The following is a 17,688-nucleotide window of genomic DNA, read 5'->3' as shown; positions in this document are numbered from 1 at the left end:
GCTGGGTCTTTGTGGCCAGTAGTTTGAAGTAGACTGTCAAACTTGTTTCTCAGGTGTGAGGTAGGCCATCTGGGAAGTTGTATTCAAGCTTTCTCCCAGGAATACAATTTGTTGGCAGGGTACTAGATGTGACGACTTTTCGTTTATGGTGTACCCCAGAGAAGTTAGTAGTTTCTTTACAAATGCCAGATGATTTAATAGTATGTCCTGACTTTCTGCCTGATTTAGACAATCATCCAGTTATGGCTATATCTAAATATTTCTTTGCCTGCAAAATGCAATGACTGGAGCTAGGCACTTTGTGAATACCCTGGGTGCAGTAGACAAGCCAAAGGGCAGTGCAGAGAACGGCTAGTGCATGTAGCCTGCTCTGAAGCGTAGGTATCTTCTGCAAGATTCCTGGATTGGGATGTGCAGGTAAGGCTTCCTTTAAATCCAGTGTTGCCAACCAGGCATTTTTGCCTAGCATAGGAAGCAGCTGATGAGTTAGCATTTTGAATTTTGGGATTACCAAAAAGGTGTTTAGGATAGACAGACCCAGGATAGGACACCAGGAATTGTCTTTTCTGGGAACCAGGAAAAGTCTTGAGTAAAAACCTTGCCCCCATTCTTCTTCTGGGACAGGTTGAATAGCCTTGATGCTTAAGAGAGAGAACCTGCTTTTGAGCCTCTGCCCACTGATTTGAGGGTAGGTCTGGCCAACCGTTTGGGGTTGGTAAGGAGTGGAAGTTGAATTTGTATCCTTGGGCAACTATATTTAAAACCCATTTGTCTTGGGTAATGAGCTCCCAGTTTTTTGCATGCAGGGCGATCTTTCCCCCTAAAGGAATAGCAGGGCTTGGAAGGTTTAAAGTTAAGTCATTGAGACAGTTTACCATAGGGTGGTGTCTTACTACTTCCAGCTTTGGAAGTGGGAGCCCCCCCACTCCTTAGGCCTGCGAGTACCTTGAGACTGAGGCCTGGGTGGCCTGCTGGTTCTGGGTTTGGACTGAGGAAGCCTGGAAGAGGCAGGAAAGGACCAATTCTTAGAGGGACAGTGCCTACTAAATCTGGGAGGCTGTACTTGCAGGAAATCTAACAGTTTGCATAGATTTAGCTTTTTCCTCCATCTTTTTTAAGTACTTCCTCTGCTTGGTTGCAAAACAGGCGGTCTTGGTTTAAGGGAGCATCCAGTAATTTAGCTTTAACATGAACTGGCAAATTTTGCTCCTTAAGCCAAGCATGCCTTGTAAGTACAGACCCAGTGACAGCAGCCCTGCAAGATGCCTCTAATGAATCAAAACCACACTGCAAAGCAGGTTTTCCAACTTGTTCAGCAGAAAGCATTAAATCATGTAATTATTTTCAGCAGTCAGGAATAATTTTGTGTTTAAACAATCCTATAATATGCTGCTGATACTTTAACATATGAAACTGGCAGTTTAAGGCCCTAATGGCCAAAGTTGCAGAAGTAAAAACATTATTATCCCATCTGTCCAGGGCCCTGGAATCTCTATCAGAGGGGATAGGGTTTTTGGCAGTAGTAGCCTTAATGCCTTTGGGTCCCTGTGAAATGGTCTCAGGATCTGCAGTAGGATTCTTAAAGAGGAACTTGTGAGAGTCAGGTACTTTAATACCGGTCAGGTTTTCTGGGAGCCGGGGGTAAAGTGTCAGGGGCCAGGCTAGATTCCAAGAAGGCATCATCTACAATGTCCAGTACAGGAGGGATAGCTAAAGGCCTATGTTGAGGTAGGAGTAAGTATTCCCTAAGCCTCTTTTTGGAGTCAGAGTAATCCTGGCTTTCCCAGCGGAAATGCTCCCTATGAGTACACAAAGTTTCACCAAAAGAGAAATCCTCTGGAGGGGAAGCAGGGGGAATGGAGTCCCCTGCATCAGAATCCTCATAGGTAGATAAGGGCAACTCTTGGTCATCAGAAAAAAACAGAAATTTCAGAATACTGATCAGAAGAATCAGAAGGAAAATCAGTTCTAGGCCTCAGAGGTAGAAGGGTGGCTTCCCCTGATTAGAGTAATGTCTTCAGCCATTCTTATGTTTTTTAGGTATAGGGGCCTGACCATATGGTCTGGGCGTCTGGTTTCTAGTTGTGGATCGAGATTTAGGCCTTGAAGATGATGGTGTCTGTTTAATATGCAAGTCAGTAGGCCAGAATACACCCTCAGAAGCCAGTGCATGCACAGCGGCTCCGGACCTATCCAAAGTAGAGACATCCGCAGGTTCCACAGTTGAAGAAGCATCTCGCAGCACACCTGACACCAAATGGGTCTCAGTAGAGGCCTGCGAATCTGAAGTAGCGGGTATCAGGGGCTGCAAAAGTGCCTCAGAGTACTAGCGCACTGGCGACTAGCTTAACAGAAGCGTTGGCAGCTTTGGACCTATGCGGCCTGTCTCTATCATTATCTTTGCATTTTTTCGGAATGTCGGTAGTCAGATGGCTTACCGAAGCCATTTCTAGATAACTGAACAGAGTACCAAAATATTTAGATGCGAAAATGAACTGACAAACAGTTCGAGGTTTGAATAAGGCACAAAACCGACAGCAAGGGACGTCGTGGTCTGGGCCTAAGCAAGGAATGCAGTACGAATGAAAACCTTTATGAGGTATTTGCTTTACACAAGAAATACAATTAACTTTTACTGACATCAGTTTAGAGAAAGAAAATGTTTCCCCAACGGGGTACTTAGCTTTATTGAAGACTTCGGATCTGAAACTCAAACAAAATTTCAGGAGACGGCCAACCGGCACTTGAACTGCTTCGGCTTCGGGCACCGCACAGCAAGAAAGACTGATGTAATGGCATCGGCTGAATGCTTTATACCCCCCCCCAACTACCTGACATCATGGAAGATGAGACCGCAACCGACGCAGGACCCAAGACTTTGTTAATCAGGCCGACTGAGGGCTACCTGCAAGCAGATAACCCAAATGTGATGGCTGCAACAGTGAAACACGAAGAACATCGGGAGATGCTGACTCCTCACATAAATAACCATCGGCTCCGAAGTCAGTGGCGCCAAGGGTGAAGGTCTTCCAGATTTCTACTTACTGGATGACGGAGATTTTCCCGGCTCCAAAGATCCAGTAGTGGAAGAAGTTTTTGAAGATTTAGACAATTTGGTATGAGCTGTACGACCTTGCTCCGATTCCTGAAAGCCCCTATCAACTTCTTGTTCTTTTCTTGTAATACTCGGGAACTAAAGGAGTGACATGTAGAACATGTTTCCTGTAAATGTAATGCCCCTAAACAATATACACACAGTGTCCATCAGTAATGGAGATTTTCTGTCCAGATTTAGGGCATTTCTTAAACCCTAAAGATTTAGACTGTTTAGCCTCCTTGTCTTTATCTTGAGACATCTTAACCCAATCACACAACACAAAAGTAAAGAGCTCTCTAATTTAAACAAGCTTATAACAAAAAAAATTAGCCTTCTAACTTAAACAGGCTATAAAAGAAATATTAACACACAATATTATGAAGAGAAAAAGAAACTTTCACTGGCCAGAGCTGGTGAATTGCCCAATCTGTTGCAGCTGCAAATGAGATCTGGGGGAAGTACCAGTGCATCATGGGATGGGGAGTAAGTCTCAAGCTGGTTGAAGACCTTGAACGTTTGCATTTGGCCGAGTCGGAGCCAAGGATCGGCTCTGAACCCCATCAGTATGAATAAAGGCAAGATAGAACAACTTCACATTAGACAATACTATACCAGGAAGTATTCTTTATCGGCAGTACATTTATTTCAAATTACACTTCTCCTTTACAGATAATTGCACTGGCAAGTATTTTGAGATGGATAAAGCATCAGTCTTGAAAGTTGCTATTCTGCACTGCAAGCTTTTTGAAAATGTCGCACAACTGCATTAACTAAAAGGACTGATTGCATTCCTAATCATCTGGGATACGTGTAGTATCTGTTAAGTGCTAGTCAATGTTTTTGTTTTACTCTGATAAAGTCTGTATCAGGTAAGGACAAAAGTACTCAACCATCTAAATAAATTTCTTGTGGACAATGGCAGAGATGCTTTTTTTCTGATTTCAATGTTAAGTAGCAGGGATGTGAAGCCCTCTTGATAAAGCACTTCAAAGCCATAACAGTGAGCTTTTTTGAAATTTGTTGCATTTTATTTGAACTGCAGTTATTTTTCCAAAGTGTAGTGATTTGGAGGACTGGGTTTACATTTCTGCTAAGCGAACATTAGTAGCAGTCAATATTAAACATTGGAGTGGCATCTAGTTTGGGACTACATGAAAGCTTATGTAGACATACTTTGTAAATACCAGTTTCTGCTGTACAAGTTTGTATTAATATCCATTCACAACCAATATGGAAACAAACAGCCTATATTCATGTCTAAACTAATTATAAATACTTTTTCTTCAGATTTTGTAACACTTCAAGTGAAGTGGACCCTTGGTGTCCAGTTCACCTACCTGTACAATAAATAAAAAAAAAGAAGTTATGTACTCACCATAATGTTCCATCTGACTTGCACTTCATTTTCCTGCAACCTGTGGGTATTCGGATCCATACTAGATCCGAGCCGGCAACTTTTCAAGCATCTGCTCCGAGCTCCAAGCTCCTCCTCCTTACCCATAACCCATCACCATCTCCTACCTTCCCTCAGATCAAGTTTGCCACTACTCAAATTAATCAGCAACAACTTACAATAAACCATGAGCACGTTTGATTGAAGGAGGGTGGGAAGGTTGCAGAAAAATTAAGTACAACTTACTCAGATGGAATGTTATGGTGAATACATAACTTCTTTATCTGAAGTAGTTAACTTCATTTTATCTGCAACCTGTGGGACAGAGTCCCCAGCTACTCAAACTCCTGAGGGTCCCTCATGGAAGGATATTCCTGAGCACCGCAGAGCCGAAGGATGCTCTCCCTCTGGAGATCAAATCCAACTTATGAGAAATGAAGGTGTGACCTTGTCCAAGTTGCTGCCGCACAAATGTCGTCCATTGAGACCCTATACCAAAAGGTAGCAGAAGATGCTATAGATCTGGTAGAGTGAGCTTTAATAGGACCAGGCAGGGACAGACCTTTGTCTTTGTAAATTTGCAAAACATAGTGAAATCCATCTAGCTAAGGAAACCTTGGAGATGGCTTTACCCAAAAAGGGTTTGGAAAAGGACACAACTGGTCAGACTTACGGAAGGGCTTTGTCCTGTGTAAATAAAAATAAAGTGGCCTATGAACATCTAGTAAATGCAGTTTATATTCACCCTTGTTGGGAAAATTTGGAAAGAAAACAGGCAGGTTAATTGTTTGATTAATGTTTGACTCAGAAGCCACTTTTGGTAAGAATGAAGGGTTTGTGCAGAGAGAAACCCTGTCCTTATGGAAGATCAAGTAAGGGGGCACAGCAGACAGAGCCTGAGCCTAGTGGCTGACGTAATGGCCACTAGGAAGGCTGTCTTCCAGGATAAGAACTTCAAATCTACTGATGCTGCAGGTTCAAAGAGAGGAGTGACTATAGCCTGTAGAACCAAGGTAAGGTCCCAAGGAGGAAGAGAGTCCTTAATTGGTGGACGCAAAAGAAAGCTGCCTTTAAGGAAAGCCTTACACAGTCTAGAAGAGGCCAGAGCCATTCATGTTCTCGCCGAAGGGGAAATTCGAAATAGCTGCCAGTTGTACTTTCACAGTGGAGGAACTAGCCCCTTGCTGAAAAATGTTGGCCAATAAATCCAAGACTGCAGGAACAGGGGCTGTAAAAGGATCCAGGTCCCTCTGAGAAGCCCAAATAGCGAATCATTTCAATTTACTGCGGTAAATCTTCCTAGTGGAGGCCTTATGAGACGCCACCAGAATAGTTTTTACTGAAGATTAAAGACTGGGAGTCCTGGCAATCAAGGGAACTGAAGCAACCAAGCAGTCAGCTTTAGGCTGTCCAGGATGGGCGGACAAGTGCTCGAGGGATGAGAAATGAGATCCAGGCAGGGACCAGAACCCATGGAGGAGCTCTAGCCAGAGACCAGAGGAAGGGGAACCACATCTGACGAGGCCAGAACGGGGCAATAAGGATCACTTTGCACCCCAGTCGGCAAGCTTTCTGAAGAAACTTTGGAATGAGTGGTAACAGGGGATAAGCATACAGTAACCCGGGAGGCCAAGCATGGACCAGAGCGTCTCTGGGAGGATTCCCTGGTGAGGAGATCAGAGCGAAGAACTCATTGCACTTCATGTTGGAAGGAGATGCAAAGAGATCACAGCAAGGCTGACCCCATGCAAGGAAGATCTCTGCTATCGACTGTTTCAGAGACCACTCGTAAGGCATTAGTATAGCACAACTCAATCTGTCCGCTAAAATGTTGGAGCATCCCAGGATATGCGTTGCAATCAGAAACTGACTAGTGATCGCACACTCTCTCATGGCCATGGCCTTGCAACACTGAGGATAAGATCTGGTTCCTCCCTGTTCGTTTTTGTACCAGACCACCAACATGTTGTCTGACTGAATTGGAATAGTCCCCAGAGGAAGAACCATGTGGAAGGCTTGCAACGCTAAAGGCACTGCTCATCTCCAGAACACTGATGTTCATAGGTTCATAGGTTCATACTAGGCTATCTGCCCGAGGGCATTTACAAGCCTAGCCCATCGTTTTGTGGCTTATGCCACCCCTTTAGTATGGGGAACTATACCCATTATTTTGCTGTGCCTCTGTCGAGCAGTGACACTGAGGTAATCCCTGGGGTATATCTGCGATCTCCCATCCATTGGTCAAGATTTCTCTTGAACAAGGCCAGCGAGGTGCTCTGCCTCACATGTACCGGGATTCTGTTCCACAGCATAGGGAGTCTTTGGGTGATGAATCTATCCCTCCAGCACGTCCTATTAATAGCCGTGTCGAGGCTATTACGCTTAGTGGAAGCAGTGAGTAGCCAATCGTCTAGGTACGGGAATACCTGAATTCCCTGAAGCCTCAGATGAGCCTCTACGACTGCCATTACCCTTGGTAAAAACCCTGGGGGGGCTGTGGTGAGACCGAAGGGTAGGGCTCTGATCTGGTGCAATCTGGTCTCAATCTGGGACCACGTGCCTTGGACCATCCTCCCCACATAATGACCCCCCCACCCACCCAAGCTGGGAGGCATCAGTGGTCACTGTGGCTTGGGCTGTGGGTGAAACAAATGGGCATCTTGCTAAGATCTCCGGCGACTGGAGCCACCAGATGAGTGACGTCCTGCAGGCTTTGCTGATTTGAATTGGATATTCTATGGGGAGATCTAGCCAAGACTACTGTATGGTTAGAGTCCAGTGGAGAACACGCATATGAAGAGACACAGGGGAGGATAGAGAATGCTACAGCCAAAGGGCCCAGGGCTCTGAGAACAATGTCCGCCTTCGGTAACCTGGGGCCAAGAACTAATATATGGGCCCATAGACTCTGGACCCTGTCTGGAGTTGGAAAGACTTTCAGTCGAAGGGTGTCCAGCAGTGCCCCAATTAAGTCCAAGATCTGCACCGGGTACAAGAGGGACTTGGAAACCTTAATAGTGATCCCTAGCCAGTCTGCAAGATGAAGGAAGGAGTCCTCTGGCGAAGACTACGCTTAGTGGAAGCAGTGAGTAGCCAATCGTCTAGGTACGGGAATACCTGAATTCCCTGAAGCCTCAGATGAGCCTCTACGACTGCCATTACCCTTGGTAAAAACCCTGGGGGGACTGTGGTGAGACCGAAGGGTAGGGCTCTGAACTGGAAATGATGGGCTCCCAGCCAGAAGCGAAGGAATCTCCTGGAGCTTATGCATATCTTGATATGGTAGTAAGCGTCCTGGAGGTCTATCGAGCACATCGCCGCATTCTCAAAGATAAAGTAGAATGGACTGTAGGGTGACCATCCGGAATTTGTTTGGCGACAACCAGGTTTAAGATTGACAGGTCCAAGATGGGCCTGAGGTCCCCCGACTTTTTTGGCACTAAAAAGAACCTGGAGTAAACGCCTGATCCGGACTGATGGGGGGGGGGGGGGGCCAGTTTGATGGCTCGTTTGTGAAGCAACTTGGAAATCTCTAGCGCTGCCATCTCCCTTTGAGCGGGTGGGACATCTGGGAGGCGCTTTGGTTGGATGGGAGAGGTAAACAGGATGGTGTAGCCTCTGGATATATATTTGAAGCACCCAACGATCCGCAGTTATGGACTCCCAAGCCGTTGGGTGCAATGATAACCTTCCCCTGACTGCCTCCAGAGTAGGACAGGCGGGGCAAACCCTCACAGCTGCTGCGTGGACCTGTCCGAGAAGGGCTCCCTAGACCCAAATTTCCTTGGACCCCCCCCCCATCTGCTTATGGGGTGGCGTCTGTCCTGTCCCTTTTTGCCTCTAGGTGATGAGTTGTCCTGAGAGCCCTGGGAAAGCTGATTTCTGGAACCACATCTTCTTTTGCCCTCTCTGATTCCCAGAAAAGGATCTTTGAGAACTAGTGAAGCTGATTCCGATGGCAGACAAGGTCTTCCAATCTTTTTCACTCTGGACAAAGGTGTCACATACGGTCTTCCCAAAAAGAGAACCATCGAAGAGAGCATTTGTGAAAGACGCCTTGAAGGGGTCTGCAAATTGACAGCCCGAGCCAAGTGTGTCGCCTCACAGCCATGCCAGTCCCAGCCGCCCTAGCTGCTCCTTCTGTAGCATGGGAAAGGAGGCACAGACTTATTTGATACTGACGTCAGAGTCAACATTTTCGCCGAGAACAAATGCTTGTCCTCCGGCAACAAGGACTCTGGGGGTAATTCAGCTAATTCCATGACTAGGTCTTGCTGCAGTCATATAACATGTGCCAAATAGCTCAGCGCTTGGATGGAAAATGTCGCTGAAGAATACACTCGCTTCCCAAATTGATCTACCTCCCTGGACTCCTTGTCCGGAGGGTGGACCGAGGAACTTTCCTGAGCCAGTTCCCTCTTGGTGGCTGCTGCAACCACCATAGCATCCACGGGGGATCCTTTATACCAGGCCTGTCAGAGGGTGGAGAGAGGATCTTGTCTGGGCATTTAGGTATCGACTTTATGGTGTCAGGCTCCTTCCATGCGATAAGATCCACCCAGGGATCCGCAGGCGGAGACACCCAGGATGTAGATGGGCCCATGTCAAAAGCCTCCAGGAACACTGATTCATCCAAAGGTTTTGGGGCTGACCAACCTCCCCTCTGGCGGAGGATCTCCATGATGTCTCCAAAGGTGGCATCCCAGGAGGTGACCTGGGGGAACCTTCTCCTTCATTTAAATCAGTGCCTTCTGTCAAGGACTCGGGGGAGTCCAGTTGCCTCCTTTTACTTGTGTGCTTATGAGGACCCTCTTCAGTGGGACTCTCTGAAGAGGGATTGTGAGCCGCGGGGGGGTTCTCTCCAGGGGAACTGCTTGGGGCTCCTCTAGCACGGGCTGTCCCTGGGACAAGTTGAAGGCAGTCGTAAATGAATCCGAGGGAGTCTGGGCGGAATCCAAGGAAATAGGCCGGGGTCTCTAACCTTGGGAGAAAACACTCTCCATCATGTCGAATGCTGATGGAGAGCGCACCTTCTTAGCACCCAACAAGGAGGAAGCTCTTCCTGGGTCTGCCGTGAGGATCAGGGCAGAGGCTGGTGTAGCCGGAGCTCCAAAGGAACGGCTCGGATCCGACAAGGTCGGAACCGAAGACACCTCTATCCCCTCAGGTCCGACTCCACGTCCTCGGCCCCAAGAGTTGCTCGCATCCTAACTGGTCAGATCCAAGGAACTCAAGGTAATCGACGGCTTCGAGGTTGTAGGAACCGTCAGCACCGAACCCCCAGCTCCGAAGGTCCTCGGATCCATTAACCTCAAAACCACAGGCCGGATCGGGGAAGGAGAAATCGGATGAAAAAAGGGCATGGAGGTCCCCCCTCAAGATGGGAAAAGGGCCTGGCAAGACTCCCATCTGGATTTGGGTCCAAATAAATCTCATCTTGTCTATCTAATTCAGACATGCTCAGAGTTGAGCTCGAGGAAGCGACCAACTCGGATCTGGCTGGGCACTGCGAAGATCTGGATGAAGGCCTCAGTTACAAAGGCTCCTTCGGCTCCGGGGAGAATTTAGGGGAGTGGAGCTGATGAGACAGGTCTCGACACCTTGGAAAGTGTGCTAGGGAAGGACTCCTGATCTGGAGACCGTTTACGGGGCCTATCCCCCATCTTTTCTCTGTCTCTATCCTTTTTCCTCTCTCTTCCTTTGGCCTCCCCTTCAACAGGTCTAGTGGGAGGTTAAGTCCCAGCCTGGGGGGGGGGGGGTGTTGGCCAGCAGCTGCGGAAGCAGAGGCCGAGTCCAGCATGGAAACAGGGAGAAGGCCCTTAGCCACCAGTTTGGCCTTCTTCAAGGCCCTAGGGTTAAAACCGGCGCACACACTGCACTGTACTGATAAATGAGGATCATCCATGCAAACAACACAGTGTGGCCATCCGCCAATGAAAGCTTATGGACACACACTGTGCATTTCTTAAATGTAGGTTAAGACTGGTCAGCCATTCTACACACGCAGCCACACCTACCAAACTCCAACACTCTATAATCATGCACACCTACGGGGAAGGGAGGGCATACACTATACTTCAAACTTTTTTTTTACTGAAGAACAAGCATTTGGGGGAGGAAAGGGAACTAACTGAATACACACACACACTACACATGAAAAAAGACCAAAAGGCACTTACTACAACCCTAATGCGCAGAGCTACAGAGACCATGATGCTGAGGCACGAAGCGGCAAACGAGATCTGAGGGAAGGTAGGAGATGGTGATGGGTTATGGGTAAGGGGAGGAGCTTGGAGCTAAGGAACAGATGCTTGAAAAGTTGCCATCTCGGATCCGATATGGATCCTAATACCCACAGGTTGCAGATAAAATGAAGTTAACTACTTCAGATCTAAATATAATGTACCTTAGGGGGTACATTTGCTTTTTACTTGTACTGTAATATGAGGAACAACTGTGCCTAAAAATATTTCCACCTAACTTCTCATTTTGCTTAACGGCCACACCTCTAAATCATTCCAAATACTGTACAAAAATCTTTTAAGATGTAAAACATTCAGAAACACTGTATTGGATGTGGGGTTAAAAAGTGCATGATACGTACACATACACAATGGGCCAGACTCAGAGTTGCTGTCAGTACAAGTTTGATGTGATATTGAAAAACTTGTTCTCAGTATAAGTGACTTACACAGGTTTAAGGCCCATCTATAAACAAGATTACACTGAGAGTTAAATTCCATAAGACTTGCTTGTCAGTGTAAGTGGTCACACTTAACACTAGGGCAAAGTCTTTCAGAATGTGGCCCAGTGTGTGCATCTGTGTGTAGGCATATGCATTCCCATTCCTAAGCATCAATTTATGCTTAAAAAAAAACACTAGGCAATAAAAACATCCCTGTGCCGCAGACAGAATAAGACCTTACTGTACCCAGATGACCTGTGTTTGAGCATGGGTGCTGGAGTTGTGTGTGTGAAGGGGAGTGAATGCTTATCAGCTTACCTATCCTGGGGGAAGGACTCGGCCTACGCTCACTCCAAAATGGCAGTATTAAGAGCTTGTCAAGCTCCATGCTGCAAGCGCACACTACTTAGCTTGAGGGTGAGCAAGTGTAGAAGTGTGAATGCACTTACCAACACAGCAAATAAATGGTCCTCACAAATATCACTGAGGAATGTTGGGGTACATTTCTAAAAAGCAATATGATACTGCACCAGCACCCTCAATCTCCTCACCAGCCCTGGATATGGAGTTGGGTTAAACCAAGGAAAGGCTCATGTGGGTCCAAAAGATCCCAGTAAACAAGGAGAGGGGCTGGGTGGCAATTGATTGTCAGCTGTGGGGAGATGGGGGAGGAGGAAAATGAAAAGGTAGGCAGCAAGATTTCACTCTAGTGCAGCGTCATTTAATCATTGTACTACTCAGTTAAGTACAAAAATGGAATACAAAACTTACGTATGTGAAATCAAAAGGATTTCAGCAGGAAATAAGAAAAGGTAACAGCACTGTAAGGCTGTGCACATGCACACAATTTACAGGTCTGCATTAGTTGCATTTAAGAACAGGCAAAACAAAGTTGAAAAACAACTATGTATATTTGCTGGCTACTGTAGAACAATCGTCAAATGTTTTAGAAAGGCAACTACCACTCATGGTGTGGTAACTAACCTAAAACAGGCAATGATAAATTACTGCTTCAGGATACTACTCAACTTTTGTCACAATTTCTGAAACTTTATACCAGCATGAAAGTCACACACCCCTCCAGTCTAGATGAACATTTAGAGAGATTACAATAACTATGAGGTACCACATATGTGCTACTTATGTCTGCATATAGGTAGAAATTTAACAGCCTATATATCTTATAAGCTCCAACAGCAACCAAAACAGTAAAAACGGGGATTCCAACCACTGTAGCCACCAGTAACAGAAGAAAAACAGGCTGGAAGGAAGCCAGTCAGGTTCACAATTTCTTCAAGGTTTAATGGCACAAAAAGGTAGATTAGCAACACACCAAAACGCTGATAACACTCCCAAATACGTTTTCGTTCACAAGAACTTCATCAGTATATTAAATTGCATAGCAAAGGTCCATTAAATAGTTCCCCCAATCAAATAATGACCTATAAAGACATTTAAAATTCCAAGTGCTGCCACCTGGTATCAGAACATGCTAATTACATCCTAAAAACAATGGTAAAAATATATATGTAAAAACTGTTCATGCAATCACTCATATAATGTCAATAAAATAACTCAATAGTAGGTTTGCAAAAATTAATAAAAATACATATTTATACTAGTAAGAAAAGTGCATTTGTAAAAGAAATGTAAGTAAATGTGTCTGCTTCAAAAGTTTATTATAGCTTGGCAGTCCTGAGTTTTAGTAGAGGTGCTATTGAGATATTATCTCAGGATTAATGTGGCAGAACACCCTAGATGCAAGCAGGACCCCCGGGTTAAATGAGAACATCTCAATAGCACCTCTACTAAAACTCAGGTCTGCCAAGCTATAATAAACTTTTGAAACAAACACATTTACTTACATTTCTTTTACAAATGCACTTTTCTTACTAGTATGAATATGTATTCTTATTAATTTTTGCAAACATACTATTGAGTTATTTTATTGTCATTATATGAGTGATTGCATGAACAGTTTTTACATACATATTTTTACCATTGTTTTTAGGATGTAATTAGTATAGTCTGACACCAGGTGGCAGCACTTCGAATTTTAAATGTCTTTAAATTGTAATTTGTGATTTTACAGGTCATTTTTTGATTGGGGGAACTATTTAATGGGCCTTTGCTATGTAATTTATTATTCTGATTAAGTTCTTGTGAACGAAAACGTATTTGGAGTGTTATCAGTGTTTAGGGTTACCATCTATCCCACTTTGGGACAGTCCCTCTTTGAGCAGTTGTGTCCTGCAAAAAAATGGCAAATGTCCTGATATTTTAATACAAAAAAAGTCCTATATTTTCTTTAATAGTTGCATAAAACAGTTATTTTGTATCTGAAACACCTAAATGTTATAAGAAACAGAATAAGCAACAAAAATGCTACAAGAATAAGCTTTTATTTAGGCAAAAAAGTGAAGTTCTGTCCTTTGTACTGGCTGTGGGTATGTTATGCCCTGCAAAATCTGACGTTTCTACAAAAAAATGTCCCACTTTGGGCATTTGAAAAGGTGGCAACCCTATCAGCATTTTGGTGTGTTGCTCTTCTACCTTTTTGTGCCATTAAAACTTGAAGAAATTGTGAACCTGAGTGCTTCCTTCCAGCCTATTTTTCTTCTGTTATATCTTATAAGCTATTACATTCTTTTCAATACAAAACTGGAACATATTAAACAGCACACTTCAGTTCAGATCCATTGAGAGAAAAGCACAGCCATGTGAGATCCTCAAAATGCTCTTCCTTACAGGAGGCATGTTGAATACCTGGTGCAGAGCTTCAAGAATTGATTAATTCAAATGCAAAAGCTGCTGCGCCCTTTTAACAATAATACATGTACCTACATATTTGCTAATGAGGTGTACAATTAGTGTGTCCCTCACTGGATCATCACTTAAAACTACCCTACATTTAGCATTTAAAAACATGGCAGGCCTATCTCGATAGAAAACTTCTGCATCATTAACTTCAGCAGTAATTCACAGTTTTTTCTGTTCATCTTTATTCACGACTCATGTTTCCCCTTAAGAACAGTTCTACATTAGTATCTGCATACATACGCTCTACTTCATTAATTGCATCAGCAATTTGTACACATTAATTGCTCAATGTATACCAATCGTTCTTCTGAAGTTGCAATTATTTTTGGAATTGTGTGTCATGCAGACCACTATGATGTCTTCAGAATGACCTCTGGAAGAACACATCTAAAATTTACATTTAATGAACAAATGACCCCAACTTAAGATACAGCATCTAAGACTAATGGATTTTTTGCTGATTCTCTCAAATTCTAGGCAATGTGTGTCAATTTTTGTTTAGAAGCATGCACTAAGAGATAGCATACCTGTTTGCTCTTGTACTTTTTCAAGTAGCGAGGAGATACAAGGCATTCAGGATTTATATCTGTTGTGATTTGTTCTGGAATAATCTGAGGATCAGGATTCAAATGCTGCATTTTTAAGAATGACAAGATGTTCTGCACCTCCAAGTTGTAAGAGCTGTCTGCCATGGTTTTACCTTTTGATGCTAACCTACAGGCTGCCATCCAATTTGCATACTGTTTTTCCTAAAACAAAGCAAACGGAATCTAATGTAACATCATTCACATGCACGTACAATGTTCTTTTATCTTAAAACATTAAAGACCATTAAAAGTATGAAAAAAATAGTGGTTCAAAATCTTACCATAACCATAGATGTCCTTATCTTTCATGTTGCAGTATTCATAATCTTTGAGTTATCCTCTCTTTGGCTACCACAACATCCAGCCAGTATACAAAAGCTTTAGTCACTGCAAGGTACTTGGGACGTCTGACGTTGGCCGTAGGGTACATGGGGCATAAGTGACGTCTGCATGTACCTTTCCTCAGAACTGAACACCCCAGTCCCATAATAGCCACAGAAACCCTGCGTCATCCAACAAGGCATTTAAATTATATATATATATATATATATATATATATATATATATATATATATATATATATGTATGTACACATACATATATATCTAGGGCATAGAGGGAAGGGATAGAATACTGCAACATAGAAGAGAAGGATATAGTACAGTTGTGTACATTTACCATAAATGCAGATGTTAGAGTGTATTTACTGTTGCAGTCATCACACTTGTGTTATCTGCCTGCAAGTAGCCCTCAGTCAGCCAGAATACCAGCCTTAGGATTTCTGCGTCAGATGCTGTCGCTTCTTTCATGATGTCAGGTAGTCGATGCCATTACATCAGTTTTTCTTGCCCCAAATGTAAGGAGCCTCCAAATAGGAAGCTAGTATAAGGTGGTGAACATCACCAGTGAAATAAAATAAATACCAATGCCATTAAGAATGGCCAGAGAGGGGAAAGGCAGAAAGACAGAGAAAACCAGGGGGGCTAGAGGGAGGGAAACCAGGACTGCAACAGTGAATACACTCCATCATCTACATTTATGGTAAGTGTACACAACTGTACGATGTTCTTCGTGTTTCACTGATGGAGTCATCACACTTGGGTTGATTCCCAAAGCTGAGGTTGGGTGGAGGCAATCAAGAAGTGTTAGGGCTGGCTAGCAGGCCTTGTAAAACTGCTGTAGCAAATCCAGCTCTGGATTTAGAAAAAATAGTTGTGGTAATGCTTGGTGAAGGTGTGTACAGAACTCCAGGTTGCAGCTTCCTGAATGTCTCTGGTAGGGGACTCCCTTGAGAAATGCTATAGAGGTGGAAGTAGCCCTAGTGGAAAGTAGACTGATGCACTGTGGGGTAGGTTTTCCATGGTGCTTGTAGCAGAAATGGATGCAGTGTGCTATCCATTTGGAAATGGTTTTGAAATGGCCTTACCCTCTTGCCCCTGTAGCAAAGCTGACTAGCAGCTGGTCAGATTTTCTGAAAGGTTTAGCCCTGTCAAGGTAGAACCTGAGCTGTCTGTGCACGTCCAAGGAGTGCAGGATCCTTTCCCCTTTATTCTGAGGGTTAGGGAAGAAGGTTGGCAAATGGATGGATTGGTTTAGAGCCACACTGGACACCACCTTAGGCATAAAGGACTGGTTAGTCCTGAAGGAAACCCTGTCAGCATGGAAAATAATGAAGGGTTCCACAGCCATTAGTGCCTGTAACTCAGACACTCTTCTTGCTGAAGCTATGGCTAAAATCAACGCTGTTTTCCAAGAGAGGAATTTTAACTCTGCTAAAGCAGCAGATTCAAAAGGGGGAAGTGTGAGCTTTTCCAGTACAAAGTTAAGGTCCCAAGCAGGGGTGGGTGCTCTCCTAGGGGCCTTAAGTTGTTAGCCCCCTCAGGAACTGCTTGATGAGAGGGTGAGAAAATAGAGGTGGGTCAGTGTTATAATGAGGTGATATGGCAGAGGCATGAATCTTAATGGAGGAGAAGCACAGGCCTCTGTGGAGTAGCTCTGCTAGGTAATCCAGGATTAGGAGGGCACTGCTGTGTCCTTCCCTTGAGACAGATTCCAATAACAATATCTTTTCCACTTTTCATTATAGGATTTCCTAACACTAGGCCTTCTGGCTTCAAGAATGACATCCAGCACCTGTTTGCTGAGGGTTGCTGGTGGTGTATTCAGGGGATAACCCAGGCTGCAAGGTTTAGAGTTTGCAACTGTGGATGCAAAATCTGTCCCACCTGCTGAGATAGCAGGGTAGGAGTCTGATGAAGATACTAGGGTGGCACTGTTGTCAGACTGCATTAGAGTGGGTACCAGTGCTGGCATGGCCAGTCTGGAGCAGTACGGATTGCCCTTGGCCTGTCCTGTTTTATCTTGAGTTGTACTTTTGAGAGGAGGAGCAGAGGGGGAAAGGCATAAATGGAGAGATTTTCCCATTGGAAGAATAGGGCATCCACCTTCCAGGCCCTGCTGAGGGTTCCTGGTGCAAAATTTGCTCAACTGGTGATTCTCGGGGGAGGCAGAGGGGCCCACCTCTGGTGCCCCCACCTCCAGATTAGAAGGTTGAAGGTGTTGGGCTCCAATTTCCACTCGTGTGGGTCTAGGAGACTTGTTTAAATTGTCTGCCAGTGAATTATGGTTGTCTGGCAGGAATTGAGCTTATAGATGCACTTGGTTGCTCAAGGCTGTGTTTCACAGGGCCATGGCTAACCTGCAGAGTAGGTACGAATGGGTTTTCCCCTGCTTATGTACCACATAACTGTGGAGTCTGTTTTTATAAGCAGTTGTCCTGGAAGGATTAGGTATTTGAAGGCTGTCAGAGTATTCTGTACAGCTAGCGTCTCTTTTTGATTGATGTGCAGGATACTTTAGCCTGGGCTCCAGTGGCTACGAATGCATTTGCTTGCCATGTGAGCTCCCCATGCATAGTCTGATGCATCTGTTGTCGGGGTTTGGGCAGCGAGGGGTTGAGTGAAAAGCAGTCCCTTGTTGTGGTTGCATGCTTCTGCCCACCAAAGGAACTCTGCCCTTAAACAAGGTATGATTGGAATGACTGTTTCCAGGTCCTGAGAATGCTGGCACGAAAGACTAAGTACCACTGACCTTTCCTCATATGCAG

At 44.6% G+C, this 17,688-nt stretch overlaps 1 protein-coding gene across 5 annotated transcripts in view; it reads right to left on the bottom strand.

Moving 5' to 3' along the window:
- The window catches only part of FERMT2 (FERM domain containing kindlin 2), a 1,218,449-nt gene that overhangs the window by 338,267 nt on the left and 862,494 nt on the right, over positions 1–17,688 (bottom strand). For all 5 annotated transcript variants that reach the window (XM_044074394.1, XM_044074398.1, XM_044074396.1 and 2 more), the window contains one exon: positions 14,523–14,744. In XM_044074394.1, the coding sequence (XP_043930329.1) occupies positions 14,523–14,744 (222 nt within the window). The remainder of the gene's footprint in view (positions 1–14,522; positions 14,745–17,688) is intronic.

This window comes from Protopterus annectens, chromosome 6.part0 (assembly GCF_019279795.1).
Source record: "Protopterus annectens isolate FY-2018-M chromosome 6.part0, PAN1.0, whole genome shotgun sequence".
Taxonomy (NCBI): Eukaryota; Metazoa; Chordata; order Ceratodontiformes; family Protopteridae; genus Protopterus; species Protopterus annectens.
The sequence above is the reverse complement of the archived record's forward strand: the minus strand, read 5'-3'. Positions and strand labels throughout refer to the sequence as shown.